Consider the following 11,761-nt stretch of genomic DNA (forward strand, 5'->3'; position numbering starts at 1 on the left):
ATACTTTAAATTTCTAATATGAAATAAAATGGTCTGCTACCTTTAGATACTCTGAAAACTAAGAATCTGTTCAAAGTTAACTTATTTCTCCAGGATTAAGTTTTACATGTTAGACCAGCAATTTTATTAATAACTTTTACTTGAAGCATCAATGGAATGGAAGTTCTTAAGCTGTAGTTCTTTGAATTTTCTAGGCTCTGAACCACACAAAATAGAAGTGATACTAAAATGTCCCTTATTTAGATTTAGAAAATTATTTTCTACCAGCTACCTAATTCTACAAAGTACACAGAAATAAAATAAGCCTATAAAACATAATATGATAAAAATCCTTGGGTGAAAATTTAAGCATTATGCAAATATAAGCTATCCTTATCACTGAGGCAAACATTCATATATTTGAACTTTTTAAATTGAGGATGGCATAATCATTAAGAACAAAGACCCCCTAGCCAGACTGTCTAGGTTTGAATTTGCTTTTGTTATTAGTTATGTATGGAACAAAGTTTGTTATTAGTTATGGAAAGTTATAACTTTCCATAACTTTCCATAACTAAGTTTCCTCATTTATTAATTAGGGCTAATAGTATTATCCACTTCATACCGTTGTGAACTTTAAAGGGTTTGCTGATTTTGAAGTGCTTAGAACTGTGCTTGACACAAAGTGTATACACAATAAATATTACCCTTAAACAGTATTGCTTTATTATTATTGTTATTGTTAGTAAACTGGAGTGGTCCGTGGGCTTATAAATTGAGGGCTTAAAAAGTTGAAGGCCATAGAATCTAAATACAGTCAGCAGAAGGAAGTTTTATACCTGATGTTATTAACTGGATGATCTTGATTGATTCTACCTGCACTTCTTCACTTCTGAATCCCTGTTTCCCTAAGCAGGAGGCTTGAAATAATACTCTGCTCTCTCCCGCTTCACAGGACAGTTGAGAAGCATAGAGCTTTCAGTAAAACAGGATGAACTTTTTGGGACAGGTGCTTTACAAAAAAGATTTATCATCATTAAATTATAACTGCATTAAAATTTCATCATGCTCATGCATGAAAATAAGCCTTAGAGGGAAATTCATGGCGTGTTTTCTTTTCTTTTTCTTTTTTTTGCTCTGTCGCCCAGGCTGCAGTGCAGTGGTGCAATCATAGTTCGCTTTAACCTCAAACTCCTGGGCTTGAGGGATTCTCCTGCCTCAGCCTCCCAAGTAGCTGGAACTACAGGTGTGCCCTGCCATGCCCAGCTACTTTTTGAAAAATTTTTTTGTAGAGATGGAGGTCTCACTATGTTGCCCAGGCTTGGCTCAAACTCGTAGCCTCAAGTAATCCTCCCACCTCAGCTTCAAAAAGCACTGGGCACCTCCAGCTAATTCTTTAGTAATGAGTCCAAACTGGGTGGGGTCAAGACCATTTTCCCCAAATTCTACTCGGCAGTCATTATTATTTCCTCATTAAGCCATTAATATGGGATCCACAGAAAAGCAGTATTATTTTCCATATAGTTACTTAGAACATAGCAGGGGTCATATTTTACTAATTTTGAAAGGGGATTTGAAGAGCTAAAACTTTAAGCATGAATACATTTGCAGTGACAAGTGTCCTTTCCCTCAGCGCCAGGCTCCTGTGTCAGGTCCTCTCAGGGCCATCTCACTTTCACTCCCAGGTACTCTGTCGTGATTATTCAAGAACTCTCTCACATTTTCATGTCATGAACCAACTATTACTGACTTTAATATTATGACGCTGTATGAGAGAATCAAAGAAAAAATGTTTTCTATCAAACTACCATTTCACCTGCATACATTCTCTTCCCAACCATAAGAAAACTATACGATTCCATATAGTCCTCCACAGTTTCTGTTGAGAAATAAAATTATCTAGACGGATTATGATCTTGGAACATAAGTAGTAGAAAACTGCTGTCTGCAGTCATGCCCCTTTATGATGTACCTTTGTTTTCAAGTCACGACATCTCTTAAGTAGCCTAGAGAGGCTTCCAGCTTCTTCGTTTCTCTGAAATCAACTGTTTTAAGTGATTTCAAAAGACCAAATCATAATCTCAAACACTTTTGGGGGTATGAAGTCTCACTAGCACTCTGGAATTTTTATTTCTTCAACAAGGTGACTATTTCATGAAACTACAGTCGCCTATCCTTAGGCTGACCAGGGATTGCGTAAGTTAGGACTGCTGGGCAGAACAGGAGGTATGACCACTGCACCTAATCTGTAATGTTATAATTAAGTAACGTCAAGAAATTCTTCCTGCTCATGGTCTCTTTTTTATTCAAAGAACACAAGAAACAGGCTTTTCTAGGAACATCTGGAGATAGCACTACCCACCACAACAACTGGTTCCTCAAATCTCTGTCCTGCTTTCTACTACTCTCCCTTCAGCAAGGAGAGCAAGAAAGGGTTTTTAAGGTAAAACTCATTTCACATTTCTGGGGAAAGTGCAATGCCGTTTCTTTAGTCTCACTTTGGGAGGAGAAAAATTCAGGTTTTTTCTTCTTCGTCCTTCCTTTAGATAAATAAATACTCATTCCACAGAGCCTTGCTTTGACTTGGAATTTTAAATGATCAACAGACTGATTCTCCTAGAGGGGAAAAAAAAATATATGAGCTTTCTCTGCTTTTCTCATAGATCTTTTAAGAATGAAACCGAATAGTTTCTGTTGGCCTTCGATACTTTTATTAGATCAGAAACAATTTTTTGTGCCTTAACTAAAGTAGCTGAAATTCTGACACTTATATATAAAAAAGTACACTCTCCATTTCAGCACAAATGTTAACACAGTTTAACAGCACAGTGCCATAAAGAAATGAACTTCCAGAGAAAAATATACAGCTTATTTTGGTGGGGAAATAGTCCTGGAAATAATGCAATGCCAAGTTCTGATCATTTAACATGTCACTTCATTCTTCATTTGAAATTGTTATGAATCACTTTAATTTTTTTCAACAGCCTACAAAATTTTAAGTAATAAAAGCAAGTAAAACCGCTTTTATTATCAAACTAATAAGACCTCATGGACACAGTAATTCATGATTTATAAAACATACTTGTATATACACATACCTCTAAAGTTTATAGATTGAGAGGTTAATATCTTAGAGCAATGATTTTGCTGATTGCAAAAAGCAGCACTGCATATTCGCATTATATACTAAAAGCAAACCTACAAGTAAATGCTAGACAATTTTAAGTTCTCCAAGGGAAAAAGGAAGCCAATTTAGTTCATGTATTTAACATCTCTACTCTTCACGTTATTTTAGACCAAACATTTTCTGATGTTGCTGAACTTTCTATTTTGTCCTTCCAACTTTTACAAGAAAAAAATAGTATGATAAAGATTTTTACTTCTGGAATTTGACTTTAAACAAAAAGGGAAAGTAACACAAAAATAATTAGTACATCACTTTATAAGTTTAATTATTCTTATTTGAAATCTGGTAAAATTAGTATTGTCAGCTCTACAGTGTTGTGTTTCCCTTCCATTTCCCAGTTTTTATTGAAAGCAAATTACAACACTAATTTTTTTATTTAGGAAACTCATCCTGGCTATATGATTATATAAAAAGAAGTTGAGGACTTACCTTCTGCCAATACTCACACTACTTAAAAGCAACATGCTTGTTTTCTAATCATAATAAACTGTTTTAATGAAGGTATTGCTGCAAATGGCCAGACAGTAGCTTAAATCCATATTCTAAAATACATTAAGACTCAGAAAGGATATCCTATAAAAATCAATCCAATATCTTATCTTACTGGCTCATTTCTTCTGTTTTTTTATTATTGGGCTACCACATATGAGCTCCATATTTCCAGGTGTTCTTTCTACAGTACAAATGGTTATACTACCAAAGGGAGAAGAGAAGCTCTCTAAGCTTTAACCCTAAGAGTAATGAGAGAAAATATTCTATGTGCTTGCATCTCACAGGATGTGTCTGAAAAAGAAAACTAATTTCATTTATTCTATCTCTAGTATAATTTCTACAGAGCAAGATGGAAGATGGACTTTTAAGTGTGTGGGTTACTAATATTTCTTCCTAACTCCATAGGAAGTTTGTCATTTTTCCTTGCAGACCAGTGGCTGTAGGCCTGCAGAATACTACATGAGGCCCTAGTTGAAAAAGAGGCAACTTGAGTTTTTCAGGGATATCAAATGTGAAGATTCTGTGCCTCTTTCATACAAAAAGACTATGAAACCACAAAACAATGACTTTATCCTAATAATGGGAACTATTAATAGAGTTTTCTAATACTAGCTCAAGGAAAGCAAAGGTATTGGTCTCTCTGAGGCTTAGAGTCCAAAGGAAAGTGACTTTAGGTAGGTCAACATTTATTTCTCAATGAAAGGAACAATTTTCAATGCAATGTGATCTTCTCCTCTTCTCCCTAATCAGAAGACTCCAGATCCAACTGGAAGATCAAAGTAGAAAAGAACCAAAATCAGATTTCTTGAACTGTTTTGAAACTATGACTCAAACTTCTCATGACCCAGATACTGAATTAAGAGCATAAAAAAGCATAAAATGATTGGTCTTTTATGTATATCTGCCAAGGAGGTCACTTATATATCAACCATGTAGGAAGAATATGCTAAAGAACATTCTAAGAAAACTACTTCTTGTGGCTAGGAGCTAATATATAAAGATTTTCTTGATCCTTGATAGATCTCTTACTATATATAATGCAATTGAAAAATCTTTTAAAAATATGAACAAGGAAAAATGTTCTTTCCCTAAGAAGTAGAGATACTAAAAATATTGCTACTGTCCACAACTGAATGAAGATAAGTGGGTGTGGAGGAGGGGGAGGGGGAGGGGAATGAAGAAGAGTACACCCTATCAGAGAGAGAGAGAGAGAGAGGGAGAGGGGGAGGGGAATGAAGAAGAGTACACCCTATCAAAGCAAAAGACTAACATACTAAAACAGCCCAACCATGCCTTTTCAAAACCGTTACAACTTGGCTAGATATCTAAAAAGAGAACATCAAACAAATATTTATACTAGGCACTAACAATCATCAGATTTCAGTAATATAGTTTAAATTTGCAATAAAAAAGAGTCGTAAGGACTTCCACGTCATTCATTAAATAAGTCTTCTTGGAGGTTCTTTTCAACTCTATAGTTCTAAAAACTATACATTTCATCTACCCTGACCTCCTATAACCATTACTCTGCAGGTTTGCTATTATTCAAAAAGAAAATGTGAGAAAAAAAATATTTCAATATGGATTTTTCTAAATTTAAGTTCTATGCTTCCAATTAAGCATGATCTAAATAAAAATTTACTTCATTATTCTTCCTTTAAGATTTTTAAATTCAAGCTTAACGTTCTATAAGAACATGGTGCTTTATTTAAAACTATTGTAATGTTGAAAATGCCTGACGAAGGTAGAATGATCCATTAAGAGAGTTTCTCCTGAAGAGAAAATGGAATCATATATTATGTTAAGTATAATTACATAAATGATATACCCAATCACAGCACCATTTATGTGTGGGTTACAGACAGAATTTTTCAGAATCATGTTCTCTAGTCAGATGCCAAATTCACACATAAAACTGTTAGACCATCAAAGCCTCTTCAGGTAGCACTGCTTGCAAACCTCATACCACCTACCCAGACCAGAAAGTTAGCATGGGATTTTAGTCACATATGGTGTCAAGATCAAACTCTTAATTTATCCTTCTATCAATCTACTCTTGTCAGAGGTTGACAGAAGCAGGAGTGATTATTAACATAAATTACTATAATCTCTATGAACCATTAGAACCCAAGAATCACCCATGGTTGAATCTTAACAGCAGACTTAGAAGTTTCCTTGGTCTATTAGTAAAATTAAGGAAAGACATTAACTAAATGCCTTGTTGTAATGACACAACGGATTAGTCTTTGATGGGTTGACATTTCTACAGCTCCATTAACCTCCTCTTTACTTCTGGAAATTGACAGAACGTTTTGTGCAAGAAAGTGTCTCTTAAAATTGGGAGACAAAAGTGGATGGTTCTCCTTACACACCTGATTTCCTTCCTCAAATGACTCCTTTTTCTCCTAAAATTCATTACAACTGGAAAAGCATATCCAGTAAGAGGACGGGTTATGGCTATCAATCTTTTGTAAACTACTTAATCAGAAGATTCCAGGGTGCTTCTCCAGTAGAACATCTTCTCCCTGTCCACTTTAGTTTGACTGATGCTTTCTCCGTTATAGACACAGTTAAAGTTCCAGAACCTTGGATGGAATTTAGAATGCCAACACGTGAATGTGAAAGAAACAAAGTGCCATGTAAAAAAATGGAAGGAAAAAGAAAAATTATGTCCCACTTAGTTTAGAAAGGGTATTCAGCACATTTATGGTGCTATAAAGCCTCAATCCCCAATCCCTAGGTTCTATGTTTAAAGTAACTAAAATCTCAGCTTCTAATCTAGGAAATTCATATCCAGCAGAAATAAAAACTTATGATGTTGAGCTCACAAAGCTCCAGAGTAATCTTGGTCACTTTTCATACTCCTGACATTTAAGACACCAGAAATACAATCTCCAGTGCCCCTTTTCTTATACCTGTCATGTTGCCACAAGAAAGCATTGAGACAGTGACTAAAACCTCTGAACACAGATCTGTGACCTTTCTAAACTATTCAAGCTTCAAAGCCTGAAGCCTACTATTTATTTTTATATGGAAAATATACATACACTAAATAGTGAACAATACAGGACTCTGTCTAGTGTCACTACTAAATGGAAGTATAGAAGCAATGCTCTCCTCTGGCTACAAGGAGTTAGTTATTTGGTGAAATACCAAATATAAAGGAAGACACTAATTTGAAATTTTCTTTGTACACAGAGAATTCTGACTCTGGAAGACCTTTAGTGAAGTCATGTTCTGACTAAATAGCATGGCCTTGGTTTAAAGAAACCGAAAGGGACCAACAAAGAAAAAAATTTTAAATAGAGTTTAATCTTTACCTAATCTGATTTCGCCAATCGTTCAATAGTCAACTCTGAAACAATATTAGAGGTAGAAGTTTACTATACACTTTAGTAGTCTTTGCCTCTGTTCTTCAACTTGGCATTCCCCATACTTGTAGTCTACTATTACAAGACTACTCTCCTGGTTTTGATTACCTTCTGACAAGACTCTCAATCTCTTTCTCTCTCTCATCTTGAAATTTTAATTCTTTTATTTGATTAAAAAACGCTCTGGAAGAAGTTGATTGAATGGCAACAATAATACACACGCATGCATTTATGACATGATATGGAACATATGAAATGGATTGTGAAAGTAGGGGGAGGAATAAACTTTATTGGCCCATAGGAGGGATGAGGCAATGAGAAGGAAGGCTCAGGAAAGCAATGAATAAGAATGGAAAAACTAAAATGGAATGATTTAAAATGTGCAAATACACTTTGTAACCTCCACCATTCAATTTAGAGATAGATATGTACACATAGGCTAAAGTGAGTTTCACGTTGTGTTTGATGCTACTTGTACCAGTTCTATCATTAGTAAATCACCATTTAATTCTGCCAAAGTCAGCCAAGGCTTTCTCTGGTTAGTGTAAACAAGGTTTTCCATCCTGGGCTGCAGTCTGACCCGCCAGTGCTCAGAAGGCATGCTTGTGACGAACTCGCACACTTTCCAGTTCCCCACCTCCAATGGCGGCCAGGGTCTCCAGCCTGCTTAAGCGCTCCAGGCTTCTTCCAAGAACTTCTTCTAGCCGACTGCGTAACACCTGGGCCCCTTCTAGTTCCACCTGTAGAGTTCGGTCTCTCTCAGAGCTGATTAAACATGCCATACAGAAGGAAAATGGATTAGCCATCAACTGTAATGAGTCCACATTTGCTTCCAAAGAGCCATCAATGTCACTTTGAGCCACGCGACTTTCTAAAGTAATTGTTCTCCAGGACACAATAAATGATTGTAGTCTTTGTCGTGGCACTTGTGTTCACTGCTGGTAGATGAGCAAGGCCTGCTTCTTTTTTTAAAGCTTGTCTCTTTATGCTAGATTCTGGGCCAATCTCACATAAAACCATGATTCCTATGATTCACCGCATACCCCTATAGCCCACATAAGAGAAATTTCATTATTTGACTAAGAGCTCTGGTTTCTGAAAAAGCAAAACCCATAAAAAACCTACACGTACATTGAAGATAGACAGAATCAAGTAGAATTGCCATTGAAGATATTTGTTTTCTCATTTTTTACTAAACCTGATAGTGCTCTGAAAAGGAATCCAGTTCCTAAGGACTAGAGATCCAGAGGTTCTTTAAAAAGTAATACATTCAAGTGGTCCTATCATACCCTTCCTCTTCCTTCATTTTCCTGAAGTACAAAGAAAACATTTTAAAACACAACAATAAATTAGAAGAAACCAAATAGTAAAAAATGAAAATTGGGAAAAAGTAAAAAGGGCTAGGAGGGAAGGCAAAATGAGGAAAAGAAAACGAAGGAACATAAAATGAACCGAGAGATTCATGTACATGACTGAAAATCAAGAAAATATATTTGTCATGAAAGTTTTTATCAGTGATCCTGGGATGATACTAGCCATCACAATTAATATATTTTCTTCATTGATATTTATTGATAGTAAATGAATATCAGTGCCCTTCATAGCCTTACTTTTATAACAGGACATGGAGAAAAGGAAAGAAATATACACTGAGTGCTTACTATTTATAAGGCATTGTTTTAGACACCTAACCTATTTTTTCACTTAAAATTCGTAATAGTTATGAAAAATAGACATGATTCCTGACTTAACATTTTAACACCAAGGCTCAGAGCAATTCACACGACTAATGACAAAGTGGGTCGCCCCAGTAATGGTGTGTGCTTTCTTCTCTCCCCTCTTCAGTATCATAAGCATCTGCACTTAATGAAAAATAAAAGGAATAAAAATTTTAAAAAGTAAAAAAGGAAAAACAGTCACTCTCTTACCTCTCTGGATGGGCATGGAACTTGACCAGACTGCTATAGAGCTGTCTCTCTGCTTGTAAGGCCTCATTGAGCCGACTCCGTTCATCTACCAGTCCTTCTAACATCAGCAGCAACTGAGGAAAGAGAGAGGAGGCAATATGCAAATGGCAAAGTGAGACATGAAGCCACAGTTAATCCTGAGAAAGAGACCAAAAAAAAAAAAAATAGGCAGCAACATGTACTATGACTAAAAAAAACCTACTATCTTATTACTTAAGCTTTTCATAGTATTTTACATTTTCCAAATCAATGTCACATTCTCATTTTTATCTTTAAAATCCTATAAGGTGAAATTCAAACATAGAAGCAAGAAAAAGAAAAGGGAGAGAGAAGCCAGAAGCATAGGAAAGAGGCTAAGAGAAAGGAGTGAGAGAAAGAAAGGACAGGCATAGGGGGAAACATACATAATAGGACCCGATAGTATTCTTCATTCAATAAATATATACTGAGCACAGTCTAGTGACAGGCTTTGTTCTAGGTTCTAGGGGAAAGCTTATTATGTAATAGGGGAAAAAGATATTCATAAATCATAGAGGCATCTATGCTGTAGTAAGTGCTACAAGGGTAATGAGCTATAATGTTGTATTAACCAGCAGAGATCCGTTTAAGATAGAGTTAAAAGCCAGATTGGAGTAAGATGAGTAGTTAGTGACAGAGATGGTAACAGAGACAGAGAATATAGGCAAATAAGTCTTTTTGAAAAGTTTGGCATTGAAGGAAGGTTAGACACGGAGTAGTAGCTACAAAGGAATTTGGGGCAAAGGCTGGAGCTTTCTTTTTCTTTTTCTATTTCTAATTGGGAAGGATTTGAACATGGTTAAATGCAGGCAGCTGAGAAAGATTCAGTTGAGAGGAAAAAGACTTTATGTATGAGAGTGAGGGATAACTGACAATGAGTGTCCAAAAAGAACTGTTGCTCTTTTCAGAACTGCAAATGTCAGAAAGGGGGATCTATGGCTGCTACTGACCAAAGTAGGAAACTTTAGAGCACACTATGAAACTCCATCAACTCACCCCTTCATAAATAGCTGAGATTGACAGCTTTTCCACTGTTTACTTCACAGTAAAATATAAGGTTTGTATTCCAATAACTTACCTGTTGTCTTCGGTTTCCTGAAATTTCTTGACCCTGGGATTCTACTGAAGCAACTTTTTCCCGAAGAAGTAAGACTTCTTGGGTCAGGCGTTCCATGGCTGGTATGTCTTCAGGATCAACCAGTTGCATTTGCAGATCCTAGAGGTCAAAAAATAAGTATAACTATAAAAATCGTAATAAAAATAGTAGTCAGCAAAGGAGCAAGGGAAAAAAATGCTCTTGAAATAGTCTGCTATACTTTCAAATGGGATATTGATAAGGACTGGCCAAGAGACTCAATGTCATACCCACACTTGGGTATGGTTTGAAGATGCTCTACAGGTATTCTGAGCTGCAAACATTTGCAGTGGTCTTTAAAAAGCTTTGAAATACCTTTATGAGGTCTTCTTTAATCTGTATGTTCCTGGTCAGGGACTCCATATCAGCAGCCTGCACCTGCAGCTCTTCTTCTTGCACAGCCACCATGGACTGTAGAGCAGAAAGTTCCATCTGTGGAGAGAAGAAATCCTCAAGTCAGCGGGCAGAGGAAACTATCTGTCACATTTACATTTTAACACTGAGACAGATGCTTTTGCATACAATATCACTATCAGACAGTAATGCAAGAGAAAACTAGAATACGAATAGGGCTCTCCTGGATCAAATCAATGAACCATGCAGTGTGGTACCAAAGGATGTGTTATGGGAAGCTGTAATAGTGGTTTTAATGATGTCCTCCACTTTTGTTAGCACTATAAAATACATCAAATATGTTTAGTTAATGAATTTATTATATTTTTAAAAACTGGTCACTATTAGCAGAGTAGTTTTTATGTAAGTACATCAGCTAATAGATGAAAAAATGACAGAATTAGAACATCTCCATTTTGAAACCCTTAATGAGTTAATGGATAAAGTAAGCAGCAATGGCTGATAACATCACAAGAGATCACCCAACATTACATGCATCCCGATGAAAGAACATACCACTGCCTATGAAGAAATCTTACCAAAAGCTAGTACTGCATGCCCCCTGAACTTTCAGTGTTGTGTCTCCTAACCCTCCTTACCAGAAAAATGACAAATATTTGATTATGACAGAGTTTATTAAAAATCATAATAGCTGCTAACAGTTACTGGGTGCTTACTATGTTCCAGGCACTATAATAAATGCTTTGTATGTATTTAATCCTCTTAACAAACCTAGTGATCTGATTCCTGCCTACTCCTCCTCACTTCAATATCTGCCATTTTACTCTTCATTCATGACTCTCTAGGCATGCTAGACTTTTTCTGTTCTAGGAATACCAGACTTTCTCTTGACTCAAGGCCTTCACAACTATTAATACCCCTGCCTGAAATATCTTACTCAGAGTGGCCTCCTTCTCATCCTCAGGTCCCAGCTAACATGTCACCTGCTCAGAGAAGCCTTCTTTGGCCACCCTAAGATGTTCCCCATCCATGTTACTTTCTATTGTTTCCCTCATATCACTTATTATAATCTATAATTATAATACTTACTGTCTCTCACCTTACTTCCGCCTTTTTTGACAAGTATTTCTTTGGCACTGATCTTTCTAGACTTTCAACAGTTGTATAGAAAAACATACATAAAATAGGAAAATGTTATTATTTTGACATAACACAATGTCTGCCCAAATTAAAGAAACCTGTTTTTTTAAATGTGCCT

The 11,761-nt window shown here is 36.0% G+C and overlaps 1 protein-coding gene across 1 annotated transcript in view; it reads right to left on the minus strand.

Moving 5' to 3' along the window:
* Positions 1-11,761, minus strand: part of LOC105809623 (myomegalin) — an 88,861-nt gene that overhangs the window by 52,905 nt on the left and 24,195 nt on the right. The window contains exons 6-9 of the mRNA XM_012643459.1: positions 10,465-10,581; positions 10,093-10,230; positions 8,958-9,070; positions 7,667-7,794 (exon numbers count right to left, since the gene is read on the minus strand). Coding sequence (XP_012498913.1) covers positions 7,667-7,794; positions 8,958-9,070; positions 10,093-10,230; positions 10,465-10,581 — 496 coding nt within the window. The remainder of the gene's footprint in view (positions 1-7,666; positions 7,795-8,957; positions 9,071-10,092; positions 10,231-10,464; positions 10,582-11,761) is intronic.

The sequence above is a fragment of the Propithecus coquereli genome, unplaced genomic scaffold, assembly GCF_000956105.1.
Source record: "Propithecus coquereli isolate 6110/MARCELLA unplaced genomic scaffold, Pcoq_1.0 Scaffold197, whole genome shotgun sequence".
NCBI classification, from domain to species: Eukaryota; Metazoa; Chordata; class Mammalia; order Primates; family Indriidae; genus Propithecus; species Propithecus coquereli.